Source organism: Nerophis ophidion, linkage group LG20, assembly GCF_033978795.1.
Source record: "Nerophis ophidion isolate RoL-2023_Sa linkage group LG20, RoL_Noph_v1.0, whole genome shotgun sequence".
NCBI classification, from domain to species: Eukaryota; Metazoa; Chordata; class Actinopteri; order Syngnathiformes; family Syngnathidae; genus Nerophis; species Nerophis ophidion.
In genome coordinates, this window is record NC_084630.1 from 23,075,015 (window position 1) to 23,090,433 (window position 15,419).

Consider the following 15,419-nt stretch of genomic DNA (forward strand, 5'->3'; position numbering starts at 1 on the left):
CACTTTTGACCACCACTGTATATGCGTGTGTATGTACATGTATAAACTGAAGACAGCCATGACATCATGTTCTTTACAAATGTATGTACACTTTTGACCACCACTGTACATGCGTGTGTATGTACATAAACTGAAGACAGCCAAGACATCATGTTCTTTACAAATGTATGTACACTTTTGACCACCACTGTATATGCGTGTGTATGTACATGTATAAACTGAAGACAGCCATGACATCATGTTCTTTACAAGTAAATGTACACTTTTGACCACCACTGTACATGAGTGTATGTACATGTATAAACTGAAGACAGCCATAACATCATGTTCTTTACAAGTAAATGCACACTTTTGACCACCACTGTACATGTGTGTGTATGTACATGTATAAACTGAAGACAGCCATGACATCATGTTCTTTACAAGTAAATGTACACTTTTGACCACCACTGTACATGCGTGTGTATGTACATGTATAAACTGAAGACAGCCATGACATCATGTTCTTTACAAATGTATGTACACTTTTGACCACCACTCTACATGCGTGTGTATGTACATGTATAAACTGAAGACAGCCATGACATCATGTTCTTTACAAGTAAATGTACACTTTTGACCACCACTGTACATGTGTGTGTATGTACTTGTATAAACTGAAGACAGCCATGACATCATGTTCTTTACAAGTAAATGTACACTTTTGACCACCACTGTACATGCGTGTGTATGTACATGTATAAACTGAATACAGCCATGACATGTTCTTTACAAGTAAATGTACACTTTTGGTACACTTTTGACCACCACTGTACATGCGTGTGTATGTACATGTATAAACTGAAGACAGCCATAACATCATGTTCTTTACAAGTAAATGTACACTTTTGACCACCACTGTACATGTGTGTGTATGTACATGTATAAACTGAAGACAGCCATAACATCATGTTCTTTACAAGTAAATGTACACTTTTGACCACCACTGTACATGCGTGTGTATGTACATGTATAAACTGAAGACAGCCATAACATCATGTTCTTTACAACTAAATGTACACTTTTGACCACCACTGTACATGCGTGTGTATGTACATGTATAAACTCAAGACAGCCATAACATCATGTTCTTTACAAGTAAATGTACACTTTTGACCACCACTGTACATGTGTGTGTATGTACATGTATAAACTGAAGACAGCCATAACATCATGTTCTTTACAAGTAAATGTACACTTTTGACCACCACTGTACATGCGTGTGTATGTACATGTATAAACTGAAGACAGCCATAACATCATGTTCTTTACAAGTAAATGTACACTTTTGACCACCACTGTACATGTGTGTGTATGTACATGTATAAACTGAAGACAGCCATAACATCATGTTCTTTACAAGTAAATGTACACTTTTGACCACCACTGTACATGCGTGTGTATGTACATGTATAAACTGAAGACAGCCATAACATCATGTTCTTTACAAGTAAATGTACACTTTTGACCACCACTGTACATGCGTGTGTATGTACATGTATAAACTGAAGACAGCCATAACATCATGTTCTTTACAAGTAAATGTACACTTTTGACCACCACTGTACATGTGTGTATGTACATGTATAAACTGAAGACAGCCATAACATCATGTTCTTTACAAGTAAATGTACACTTTTGACCACCACTGTACATGCGTGTGTATGTACATGTATAAACTGAAGACAGCCATAACATCATGTTCTTTACAAGTAAATGTACACTTTTGACCACCACTGTACATGTGTGTGTATGTACATGTATAAACTGAAGACAGCCATAACATCATGTTCTTTACAAGTAAATGTACACTTTTGACCACCACTGTACATGCGTGTGTATGTACATGTATAAACTGAAGACAGCCATAACATCATGTTCTTTACAAGTAAATGTACACTTTTGACCACCACTGTACATGCGTGTGTATGTACATGTATAAACTGAAGACAGCCATAACATCATGTTCTTTACAAGTAAATGTACACTTTTGACCACCACTGTACATGTGTGTATGTACATGTATAAACTGAAGACAGCCATAACATCATGTTCTTTAGAAGTAAATGTACACTTTTGACCACCACTGTACATGCGTGTGTATGTACATGTATAAACTGAAGACAGCCATGACATCATGTTCTTTACAAAGGTATGTACACTTTTGACCGCCACTGTATTTGAACATGTTGATGCTGGTCAAAACAGTGGTTGGAAGAAGCCAAGAAGCGACATAGTGTGAAGACGACACTAAGACGCGTGCTGTGTAAATATTCAATGATGACTAAGAAGAGTCGAGTTGATAAAACAACTTGTCAGTCAGGAATAACAGCTTTGACAGACGCCCAGTAGCTACAATTAGCATTAGCATCCCTCACAGTGCTCCCACACTTGTTAACATGAAGCATGCTGAGCTAACAACTCACCCCAACATCACCTGACTACAGAAGACCACCAACAAGACTTAACAAGACTTAGCATGACTTAACAAGACTTAACAAGACTTAACCTGACACTGCTTTCGTGGCTGGAGACCGCTAATGCTAATGCTAATGCTAAAGTCAGCCGGTCCAACAGCGCAGACAGAAGCTAACAGGTTAGCGCCTAAGATAGCCGACAATCTTGAGTCAACAAGACAAATAAAGCAGAAGGTTATAATAACAAGTTCGCACCTGTCGTCGGAAGTGTTCGCCGGCCGTTCACCATCACACAAACAACTGCCCAAGAACCAGGAGCAAGCCGGCAGGCGCAAGCTGAAAGCCGACCATGGTGCACCGCAGGACGGCCAGCAGAGCTCTTGTCTCTCGGCTCTGTACTGCCCCTTGCTGGGCGGTCATGGTACTGCACATGCACCTTTCCTGAATATATTTGTATTACTTTGACCTGGAATGAATGCTAGGGGTCACCGACCTTTTTGAAACCAAGAGGTACTTCTTGGGTACTGATTCATGAAGTGAAGTGAAGTGAATCAAATTTATATAGCACTTTTCTCGAGTGACTCAAAGCGCTTTACATAGTGACACCCAATATCTATGTTACATTTAAAGCAGTGTGGGGGACACTGAGAGCAGGTGGGTAAAGTGTCTTGCACAAGGACACAACGACAGTGACTAGGATGGCGCAAGCGGGAATCGAACCTGCAACCCTCAAGTTGCATGCACGGCCGCTCTACCAACCGAGCTATGCCACCCCAATGCAAAGGGCTACCAGTTTGATACACACTTATATAAATTGCCAGAAATAGCCAATTTTTCTCAATATACCTTTGATAAATAAATCTATGTATATATATATATATATATATATATAAAAAAGGGTATTTCTGTCTGTCATTCCGTCGTACATTTTGTTTCCTTTTACGGAAGGTTTTTGGTAGAGAATAAATGATGAAGAAAACACTTAATTGAACGGTTTAAAAGAGGAGAAAACAGGAAAAAAATTATAATTAAATTTTGAAACATAGTTTTTCTTCAATTTCGACTCTTTAAAATTCAAAATTCAACCGAAAAAAAGAAGAGAAAAACTAGCTAATTCGAATCTTTTTGAAAATATTTAAAAAGGAATTCATGGAACATCATTAGTCATTTTTCCTGATTAAGATTAATTTTAGAATTTTGATGACATGTTTTAAATAGGTTAAAATCCAATCTGCACTTTGTAAAAATATATAACAAATTGGACCAACCTATATTTCTAACAAAGACAAATCATTATTTCTTCTAGATTTTCCAGAACTAAAATTTTAAAAGAAATTTTAAAGACTTTGAAACAAGATTTAAATTTGATTCTAAAGATTTTCTCGATTTGACAGAATTTTTTTTTTTAATTTTAATCATAATAAGTTTGAAAAAATATTTCACAAATATTCTTCGTCGAAAAAACAGAAGCTAAAATGAAGAATTAAATTAAAATGTATTTATTATTCTTTACAATAAAAAAATATATATACTTGAACATTGATTTAAATTGTCAGGAAAGAAGAGGAAGGAATTTAAAAGGTAAAAAGGTATATGTGTTTAAAAATCCTAAAATCATTTTTAAGGTTGTATTTTTTTTTTCAAAAATTGTCTTTCTGAAAGTTATAAGAAGCAAAGTAAAACAATAAATGAATTTATTTAAACAAGTGAAGACCAAGTCTTTAAAATATTTTCTTGGATTTTCAAATTCTATTTGAGTTTTGTTTCTCTTAGAATTAAAAATGTCGTACAAAGCGAGACCAGCTTGCTAGTAAATTTAAAAAATAGAGGCAGCTCACTGGTAAGTGCTGCTATTTGAGCTATTTTTAGAACAGGCCAGCGGGCGACTCATCTGGCCCTTACGGGCGACCTGGTGCCCGCCCGCGGGCACCGCATTGGTGACCCCTGCTGTAAACCATACTTGCTAACCTTGAGACCTCCGATTTCGGGAGGTGGAGGGTGGGGGCCGCGGTTGGGGGCGGGAGGCGTGGTTAAGAGGGGAGTAGTATATTTACATCTGTTGTGTGTGCAGTTGTGCACTGCACTTTCTAAAGTAGATGTTTTTGTCACAAATGCATGATTGATTGATTGATACTTTTATTAGTAGATTGCACAGTACAGTACATATTCCATACAATTGACCACTAAATGGTAACACCCCAATAAGTTTTTCAACTTGTTTAAGTCGGGGTCCAAGTTAATCAATTCATGGTACAAATATACTATCAGCATAATACAGTCATCACACAAGTTAATCATCATAGTATATACATTTATTATTTACAATCCGGGGGGTGGGATGAGGAGCTTTGGTTGATATCAGTACTTCAGTCATCAACAATTGCATAAACAGAGAAATGGACATTGAAACAGTGTAGGTCTGACTTAGTAGGATATGTACAGCCAGCAGAGAACATAGTGAGTTCAGATAGCATAACAACAAGTATATACATTAGAAATACATTCGATTATTTACATTAGGTTATTTACAATCCGGGGAGATTGGATTTGAATGGAGGAGGATTAAAGTGTTGAAGTTGCCTGGAGGTGTTGTGGTGCATCATATACAGTAGATGGCAGTATTGTTCTGTTTAAGAGTGTCACATGCTGTTTAAGGCAGACGAACTGCCTTACGGTAGAGTGTTAGACGTAAACGTGACTGCTGTTGTTGTGTGTTGTTACTGCGCTGGGAGGACGTTAATGAAACTGCCTAACAATAAACCCACATAAGAAACCAAGAACTCGCACTCGATCATTCTACAGTTATAACGTCATTGGGCAGACACGCTCTCAGACACGTCACTCAGGTCCTCATGGAGCTAGGGGGGCACGGCCTCCAGCTCCGCCTGAATTTCGGGAGATTTTCGGGAGAAAATTTTTGCCGGGAGGTTTTTGGGAGAGGCGCTGAATTTCGGGAGTCTCCCGGAAAATCCGGGAAGGTTGGCAAGTATGGCGTAAACTATCCACAAATAATCTATATTCCTTTTTTAAATGCAGATGTATTTATTCCTCCTCTCTGAGCTGCCACCTTATCGTGGTAGAGGAGTTTGCGTGTCCCAATGATCCTAGGAGCTATGTTGTCCGGGGGCTTTATGCCCCCTGGTAGGGTCTCCCAAGGCAAACAGGTTCTAGGTGAGGGATCAGACAAAGAGCAGCTCGAAGACCTTTATGAAGAAGAAAACACATGGACCCAGATTTCCCTCGCCCGGACGCGGGTCACCGGGGCCCCCCTCTGGAGCCAGGCCCGGAGGTGGGGCACGATGGCGAGCACCTGGTGGCCGGGCCTGTTCCCATGGGGCCCGGCCGGGCACAGCCTGAAGAGGCAACATGGGTCACCCCTCCAATGGGCTCACCACCCATAGCAGGGGCCATAGAGGTCGGGTGGAATGTGATCTGGGCGGCAGCCGAAAGCAGGGCACTTGGCGCTCTGATCCTCGGCTACAGAAGCTAGCTCTTGGGACGTAGAACGTCACCTCACTGGGGGGGAAAGAGCCTGAACTAGTGCGCGAAGTCGAGAAGTTCCGGCTGGATATAGTCGGACTCACTTCGACGCACAGCAAGGGCTCTGGAACCACTTCTCTCGAGAGGGACTGGACCCTCTTCCACTCTGGCGTTGCCGGCATTGAGAGGCGATGGGCTGGGGTGGCATTCTTTTCGCCACCCGGCTCAAAACATGCACGTTGGAGTTTAACCCGGTGGACGAAAGGGTAGCCTCCCTCCGCCTTCGGGTGGGGGGATGGGTCCTGACTGTTGTTTGTGCTTACGCACCAAACAGCAGTTCAGAGTACCCACCCTTTTTGGGAGCACTCGAGGGAGTACTGGAAAGTGCTCCCCCGGGTGATTCCCTTGTCCTACTGGGGGACTTCAACGCTCACGTTGGCAACGACAGTGAAACCTGGAGAGCCGCTATAGGGAAGAATGGCCGCCCGGATCTGAACCCGAGTGGTGTTTTGTTATTGGACTTTTGTGCTAGTCACAGTTTGTCCATAACAAACACCATGTTCAAACATAAGGGTGTCCATATGTGCACTTGGCACCAGGACACCTTAGGCCGCAGTTCCATGATCGACTTTGTAGTTGTGTCATCGGATTTGCGGCCTTATGTTTTGGACGATCGGGTGAAGAGAGGGGCGGACCTTTTCTACCGATCACCACCTGGTGGTGAGTTGGCTGCAATGGTGGGGGAGGATGCCGGACAGACCTGGGAGGCCCAAACGCATTGTGAGGGTCTACTGGGAACATCTGGCAGAGTCTCCTGTCAGAGAAGGTTTCAATTCCCACCTCCGGAAGAACTTTGAACATGTCACGAGGGAGGTGCTGGACATTGAGTCCGACTGGACCATGTTCCGCACCTCTATTGTCGAGGCGGCTGATCGGAGCTGTGGCCGCAAGGTAGTTGGTGCTTGTCGGGGCGGCAATCCTACAACCCCTTGGTGGACACCAGCGGTGAGGGATGTCGTCAAGCTGAAGAAGGAGTCCTATCGGGTCCTTTTGGCTCATAGGACTCCGGAGGCAGTGGACAGGTACCGACAGGCCAAGAGGTGTGTAGTTTCAGCGGTCGCGGAGGCAAAAACTCGGACATGGGAGGAGTTCGGGGAAGCCATGGAAAGCGACTTCCAGACGGCTTCAAAGCGATTCTGGACCACCGTCCGCCGCCTCAGGAAGGGGAAGCAGTGCACTATAAACACCGTGTATGGTGCGGATGGTGTTCTGCTGACCTCAACTGCGGATGTTGTGGATAGGTGGAAGGAATACTTCGAAGACCTCCTCAATCCCACCAACACGTCTTCCTATGAGGAAGCAGTGCCCGGGGAATCTCTGGTGGACTGTCCTATTTCTGGGGCTGAGGTCGCTGAGGTAGTTAAAAAGCTCCTCGGTGGCAAGTCCCCAGGGGTGGATGAGACCCGTCCGGAGTTCCTTAAGGCTCTGGATGCTGTGGGGCTGTCTTGGTTGACAAGACTCTGCAGCATTGCGTGGACATCAGGGGCGGTACCTCTGGATTGGCATACCGGGGTGGTGGTTCCTCTCTTTAAGAAGGGGGACCGGAGGGTGTGTTCCAACTATCGTGGGATCACACTCTTCAGCCTTCCCGGTAAGGTTTATTCAGGTGTACTGGAGAGGAGGCTGCGCCGGATAGTCGAACCTCGGATTCAGGAGGAACAGTGTGGTTTTCGTCCTGGTCGTGGAACTGTGGACCAGCTCTATACTCTCCGCAGGGTTCTTGAGGGTGCATGGGAGTTTGCCCAACCAGTCTACATGTGCTTTGTGGACTTGGAGAAGGCATTCGACCGTGTCCCTCAGGAAGTCCTGTGGGGAGTGCTCAGAGAGTATGGGGTATGGGACTGTCTTATTGTGGTGGTCCGCTCCCTGTACGATCAGTGTCAGACCTTGGTCCGCATTGCCGGCAGTAAGTCGAACACGTTTCCAGTAAGGGTTGGACTCCGCCAAGGCTGTCCTTTGTCACCGATTCTGTTCATAACTTTTATGGACAGAATTTCTAGGCGCAGTCAAGGCGTTGAGGGGTTCCGGTTTGGTGGCTGCAGGATTAGGTCTCTGCATTTTGCAGATGATGTGGTCCTGATGGCTTCATCTGACTGGGATCTTCAGCTCTCACTGGATCGGTTCGCAGCCGAGTGTGAAGCGACCGGAATGAGAATCAGCACCTCCAAGTCCGAGTCCATGGTTCTCGCCCAGAAAAGGGTGGGATGCCATCTCCGGGTTGGGGAGGAGACCCTGCCCCAAGTGGAGGAGTTCAAGTACCTAGGAGTCTTGTTCACGAGTGAGGGAAGAGTGGATGGTGAGATGGACAGACGGATCGGTGCGGCGTCTTCAGTAATACGGACGTTGTACCGATCCATTGTGGTGAAGAAGGAGCTGAGCCGGAAGGCAAAGCTCTCAATTTACCGGTCGATCTACGTTCCCATCCTCACCTATGGTCATGAGCTTTGGGTCATGACCGAAAGGATAAGATCACGGGTACAAGCGGCCCAAATGAGTTTCCTCCGCCATGTGGCGGGGCTCTCCCTTAGAGATAGGGTGAGAAGCTCGGCCATCCGGGAGGAACTCAAAGTAAAGCCGCTGCTCCTCCACATGGAGATGAGCCAGATGAGGTGGTTCGGGCATCTGGTCAGGATGCCACCCGAACGCCTCCCTATGGAGGTGTTTAGGGCAGTGGTCCCCAACCGTGGCCCGATTGGTACCGGGCCGCAGAATAATTTTTTATTTAAAAAAAAATAAATAAATAAAAATATAAATATTTTTTATTTTTTATTAAATCAACATAATAAACACAATATACACTTACAAATAGTGCACCAACCACAAAAACCTCCCTTTTTCATGACAAAAACGTCCCTTTTTCATGACAAAGAAGAAAAAAAAAAAGAAAAAAAAAAGGAGTCACAGCCCTACGGCAACTCTGGAGGGACAAAACTCATCCTCCTTACCTAACATGCTTGGGACACACTGAACTGTTTGTTACATTATTATTATTATTATTATTATTATTATTATTATTATTATTGGCACCACGTTGGCAGAGGGGTTAGTGCGTCTGCCTCACAATACGAAGGTCCTGAGTAGTCCTGGGTTCAATCCCGGGTTTTGGATCTTTCTGTGTGGAGTTTGCATGTCCTCCCCGTGAATGCGTGGGTTCCCTCCGGGTACTCCGGCTTCCTCCCACCTCCGAAGACATACACCTGGGGGTAGGCCCCTCCCACCTCCAAAGACATGCACCTGTGGATAGGCCCCGCCCACCTCCAAAGACATGCACCTGGGGATAGGCCCCGCCCACCTCCAAAGACATGCACCTGGGGATAGGCCCCTCCCACCTCCAAAGACATGCACCTGGGGATAGGCCCCTCCCACCTCCAAAGACATGCACCTGGGGATAGGCCCTGCCCACCTCCAAAGACATGCACCTGGGGATAGGCCCCTCCCACCTCCAAAGACATGCACCTTGGGATAGGCCCCTCCCACCTCCAAAGACGTGCACCTGGGGATAGGTTGATTGGCAACACTAAATGGTCCCTAGTGTGTGAATGTTGTCTGTCTATCTGTGTTGGTCCTGTGATGAGGTGGCGACTTGTCCAGGGTGTACGGTGCCTTCTGCTCAATTGTAGCTGAGATAGGCACCAGCGCCCCCTGCAACTCCAAAGGGAATAAGCAGTAGGAAATGGATGGATGGATGGATTATTATTATTGTATGGCAATATACCACAGGACTCTGTGGGACTTCGACTGTGACGTCACAACTCCCCCCCGCCCCTTCCCCCGTGCGCGCTCTCGATCCAACATGGAGGATTGAGGGGCAGATGGGGCTCGTCAGGGGCCGACACCTGCGCTCCTCTGGAGGAAGAGGAAGAGGAAGAGGAAGAGGAAGAGGAGCGCGAGACGCCCGGAGAGCCCCACGCGCTGCTGCAAAAAATCCCGCCAAACATGGAGACACTGGCGGGAAATCATCGCCACTGCACGTGAACGCGGACAAACATGAGTGAAGACACGCGCCCAGACGAGTGAGTAACGCGCGCGCACGCACGAACGCACGCACGCACAGACGCACACACGCACACACACACGCACGCACGCACGCGCGCGATGTTGTCATGGCATGCGTGTGCACGCGAAGATGACTTTAGTCCAGTGAGGACATGCTGACCTCTGAACCTGTGTCATGACTCATCAGGTCACGTGACACACCTGTGTCATTGATTGACATTTAGAGCTGAGTGGGCGGGGCTTAGACAACAATGTCAGCCACTTTTTTTTCACATGCTCTCTCCCTATTGGAGGACGCATAAAAAGGCAATCATGTGACCAAGTGAGTGGCTCATCAGTAGTAACGTGTGCAGTTCCCACCAGGACCACGACCAGTACCAGGACCAGGACAAGCCCATGAGTGTGAACATGGACACGCCAGTCAGAAACAGGCTGTGGTTGCCATGGTGACACTTCCCTGTGCACTTTGAGGCAGACAGGATGGATCATTCTAGAACAATGTTGGACTGACATAAAAATAATCATTCCAGAACAATGTTGGACTGACATAAAAATAATCATTCTAGAACAATGTTGGACTGACATAAGAAGAAAGCTTCTAGGATAATGTTCGACTGACATTAGAGAATCATTCTAGACCAATGTTGGACTGACATAGGAAGAATCATTTTAGACCAATATTGGGCTGACATAGGAATAATTGTAGACCAACGTTGGACTGACATAAGAGGAATAATTGTAGACCAACGTTGGACTGACATAGGAAGAATCATTCTCGCACAATGTTGGACTGACATAAGAATAATCATTCTAGGACAAAGTTGGACTGACTTAAGAAGAAAGATTCTAGGATAATGTTGGACTGACACAAGAGGAATAATTCTAGGACAATATTGGACTGACATAAGATGATTCATTTTAGACCTATGTTGGACTGACATAAGAAGAATCATTCTAGAACAAAGTTGGACTGACATAAGAAGAACGAGTCTAGGATAATGTTGAACTGACATAAGAGAATCATTCTAAACCAATGTTAGACTGACATAAGAGGAATCATTTTAGACAATGTTGGACTGACATAAAAATAATCATTCTAGACCAATGTTGGACTGACATAAGAAGAATCATTCTAGACCAATGTTGGACTGAAAGAATGAAGCATTCTAGAATAATGGTGGGCTGACATAAGAAGAATCATTCTAGACCAATGTTGGACTGACATAGGATGAATCATCCTAGACAATGTTGGACTGACATAAGAAGAAAGATTCTAGGATAATGTTGGGCTGACATAAGAGGAATCATTCTAGAACAATGTTGGACTGACATAAGAAGAATCATTCTAGAACAAAGTTGGACTGACATAAGAAGAACGAGTCTAGGATAATGTTGGACTGACATAAGAGAATCATTGTAGACCAATGTTAGACTGACATAAGAGGAATCATTCTAAAACAATGTTGGACTGACATAAGAGAATCATTGTAGACCAATGTTGGACTGACATAAGAAGAATCATTCTAGACCAATGTTGGACTGAAAGAATGAAGCATTCTAGAATAATGGTGGGCTGACATAAAAAGAATCATTCTCTAGACCAATGTTGGACTGACATGGGATGAATCAATCTAGAACAATGTTGGACTGATATAGGATGAAACATTCTAGAACAATGTTGGACTTACATAGGAACAATCATTTTACAACAGTCATTCTGCATAATAGTTGTTTCTGCAGCGAAGACAGTTTTGTGTCTGCGGTGAAGAAAGTTGCATGTCTGCAGTGAAGACAGTTGTGTATCTGCAGTGACAGTTGTGTATCTGCAGTGAAAGTTGTGTATCTGCAGTGAAGACAGTTGTCTGCATTGAAGACAGTTGTGTGTCTGCAGTGACAGTTGTGTATCTGCAGTGACAGTTGCATGTCTGCAATGAAGACAGTTGTCTGCAGTGAAGACAGTTGTGTGTCTGCATTAAAGACAGTTGTGTGTCTGCAGTGACAGTTATATATCTGCAGTGACAGTTGTGTGTCTGCAGTGACAGTTGTGTGTCTGCACTGACAGTTGTGTGTCTGCAGTGACAGTTGCGTGTCTGCAGTGACAGTTGTGTGTCTATAGTAGACAGTTGTGTGTCTGCAGTGACAGTTGTGTATCTGCAGTGACAGTTGTGTATCTGCAGTGACAGTTGCGTGTCTGCAGTGAAGACAGTTGTGTGTCTGCATTGAAAACAGTTGTGTGTCTGCAGTGACAGGTGTGTGTCTGCAGTGACAGTTGCGTGTCTGCAGTGACAGTTGCGTGTCTAGTGAAGACAGTTGTGTGTCTATAGTAGACAGTTGTGTGTCTGCAGTGACAGTTGTATGAGTGCAGTGATATTTATGTTTTTGCAGTGAGAGTAGTGTATCTGCAGTGAACACAGTTGTGTGTCCGCAGTGACAGTTGTGTGTCTAGTGAAGACAGATGTGTGCCTATCGTGAAGACAGTGCGTGTCTGCAGTGACAGTTGTGTGTCTGCAGTGACAGTTGAGTGTCTGCAGTGACAGTTGAGTGTCTGCAGTGACAGTGGTGTGTGTCTGCAGTAACAGTTGAGTGTCTGCAGTGACAGTTGAGTGTCTGCAGTGACAGTGGTGTGTGTCTGCAGTAACAGTGGTGTGTGTCTGCAGTGACAGTTGAGTGTCTGCAGTGACAGTTAAGTGTCTGCAGTGACAATGGTGTGTGTCTGCAGTGACAGTTGAGTGTCTATAGTAGACAGTTGTGTGTCTTCAGTGACAGTTGTGTATCTGCAGTGACAGTTGCGTGTCTGCAGTGAAGACAGTTGTGTGTCTGCATTGAAAACAGTTGTGTGTCTGCAGTGACAGTTGTGTGTCTGCAGTGACAGTTGTGTGTCTGCAGTGACAGTTGCGTGTCTGCAGTGACAGTTGCGTGTCTAGTGAAGACAGTTGTGTGTCTATAGTAGACAGTTGTGTGTCTGCAGTGACAGTTGTATGAGTGCAGTGATATTTATGTTTTTGCAGTGAGAGTAGTGTATCTGCAGTGAACACAGTTGTGTGTCCGCAGTGACAGTTGTGTCTCTAGTGAAGACAGATGTGTGCCTATCATGAAGACACTGCGTGTCTGCAGTGACAGTTGTGTGTCTGCAGTGACAGTTGAGTGTCTGCAGTGACAGTTGAGTGTCTGCAGTGGCAGTTGAGTGTCTGCAGTGACAGTGGTGTGTGTCTGCAGTGACAGTGGTGTGTGTCTGCAGTGACAGTTGAGTGTCTGCAGTGACAGTTGAGTGTCTGCAGTGACAGGGACGGTGTGTCGCAGTGTTAGAGTGGCCGTGCGCAACCCGGGGGTCCCTGGTTCAATCCCCACCTAGTACCAACCTCGTCACGTCCGTTGTGTCCTGAGCAAGACACTTCACCCTTGCTCCTGATGGGTGCTGGTTAGCGCCTTGCATGGCAGCTCCCTCCATCAGTGTGTGAATGTGTGTGTGAATGGGTGAAGGTGGAAGTAGTGTCAAAGCGCTTTGAGTACCTTGAAGGTAGAAAAGCGCTATACAAGTATAACCCATTTATCATTTATTTATTTGTGTGTCTGCAGTGACAGTTGTGTTTCTGCAGTGAAGACAGTTGTGTGTCTGCAGTAACAGTTGTGTAGTGACAGTTGTGTATCTGCAGTGACAGTTGCGTGTCTGCGGTGACAGTTGCGTGTCTGCAGTGAAGACAGTTGTGTGTTTGCAGTAACAGTTGTGCAGTGACAGTTGTGTGTCTGCAGTGACAGTCGCGTGTCTGCTGTGACAGTTGCGTGTCTGCTGTGACAGTTGCGGGTGTCTGCAGTGACAGTTGTGTTTCTGCAGTGACAGTTGTGTGTCTGCAGTGACAGTTGTGTGTCTGCAGTGGAAGTTGTGTTTCTACAGTGACAGTTGTGTGTCTGCAGTGACAGTTGTGTGTCTGCAGTGACAGTTGTGTGTCTGCTGTGACAGTTGCGTGTCTGCAGTGACAGTTATGTGTCTGCAATGACAGTTTTTTCTGCAGTGGCAGTTGTGTTTCAGCAGTGAAGTCAGTTGTGTGTCTGCAGTATTAGTTGTGCAGTGACAGTTGTGTGTCTAGTGAAGACAGTTGTGTCCCCGCAGTGACAGTTGTGTCTGCAGTGACAGTTGTGTGTTTAGTGAAGACAGTTTTGTGTCCGCAGTGACAGTTGTGTGTCTGCAGTGACAGTTGTGCAGTGACAGTTGTGTGTCTAGTGAAGACAGTTGTGTGTCTGCAGTGACAGTTGTGTGTCTGCAGTGACAGTTGTGTGTCCGCAGTGACAGTTGTGTGTCTGCAGTGACAGTTGTGTTTCTGCAGTGACAGTTGTGTGTCTGCAATGACAGTTGTGGTTCTGCAGTGACAGTTGTGTGTCTGCAGTGACAGCTGTGTGTCTGCAGTGACAGTTGTGTGTCTGCAGAGACAGTTGTGCAGTGACAGTTGTGTGTCTAGTGAAGACAGTTGTGTGTCCGCAGTGACAGTTGTGTGTCCGCAGTGACAGTTGTGTGTCCGCAGTGACAGTTGTGTGTCTGCAGTGACAGTTACCTGGCACGTGTCAAAGCGGTGGTGATGACGAGAGACGACTCCAGCGGCGGCTGGTTGGCACAAGATGGCGGCCTGAGCAGAGTGGGCGTGTGCAGGCTGGCGGCGGCCGGCGTCTTCCTGATCCACGGAGAACGACTCCAAGACAAGCAGGTGACGGCCATCTTGGTGTCCATCGGGTCACGTGTGTGAGTGACTTCTTGTTTGCTCAGGTCATCCTGGAGTGTTTCTTGAAGAAGGATCTGCTCTACACCAAGGCCACACCCACATTCCATCACTGGAGGGTGGACAACAGGAAGTGCGGGCTGACCTTCCAGAGTCCGGCCGACGCGCGAACCTTCGCTCTCGGCGTGAGGAAGGCCTTGGAGGAGCTGACGGAAGGTAGGAAGAAGGTCTTCAGGGTATGTGAGACACCACGTTGAGTCAATGCCACATTGAGTCAATGCCACGTTGAGACAATGCCACGTTGATTCTACGTCACGTTGAGTCAATGCCACGTTGAGTCTACGTCACGTTGAGTCTATGTCACGTTGAGTCAATGTCACGTTGAGTCTATGTCACATTGAGTCAATGCCACAATGAGTCAATGCCACAATGAGTCAATGCCACGTTGAGTCAATGCCATGTTGAATCAATGCCACAATGAGTCAATGCCACGTTGAGTCAATGCCATGTTGAGTCAATGCCACATTGAGTCAATGTCACGTTGAGTCAATGCCACAATGAGTCAATGCCACGTTGAGTCAATGCCACTGGAGTCAATGCCAAGTTGAGTCAATGCCACTGGAGTCAATGCCACGTTGAGTCAATGCCACGTTGAGTCAATGCCACGTTGAATCTATGTCACGTTGAGTCAATGCCACGTTGAGTAAATGCCACGTTG

General features: G+C 45.7%; 2 protein-coding genes across 6 annotated transcripts in view; one reads left to right on the top strand and one right to left on the bottom strand.

The window, feature by feature from the left end:
- The window catches only part of vps54 (VPS54 subunit of GARP complex), a 60,082-nt gene extending 57,219 nt beyond the window's left edge, over positions 1–2,863 (bottom strand). For all 5 annotated transcript variants that reach the window (XR_009803128.1, XM_061880702.1, XM_061880704.1 and 2 more), the window contains exon 1: positions 2,712–2,863. The gene's annotated coding sequence lies outside the window, so the exon portion shown is untranslated. The remainder of the gene's footprint in view (positions 1–2,711) is intronic.
- A 6,726-nt stretch (positions 2,864–9,589) lies between these two features.
- Positions 9,590–15,419, top strand: part of spred2a (sprouty related EVH1 domain containing 2a) — a 31,117-nt gene continuing 25,287 nt past the window's right edge. The window contains exons 1-3 of the mRNA XM_061880711.1: positions 9,590–10,009; positions 14,530–14,689; positions 14,749–14,917. Coding sequence (XP_061736695.1) covers positions 9,984–10,009; positions 14,530–14,689; positions 14,749–14,917 — 355 coding nt within the window. The 5' untranslated portion in view covers positions 9,590–9,983. The remainder of the gene's footprint in view (positions 10,010–14,529; positions 14,690–14,748; positions 14,918–15,419) is intronic.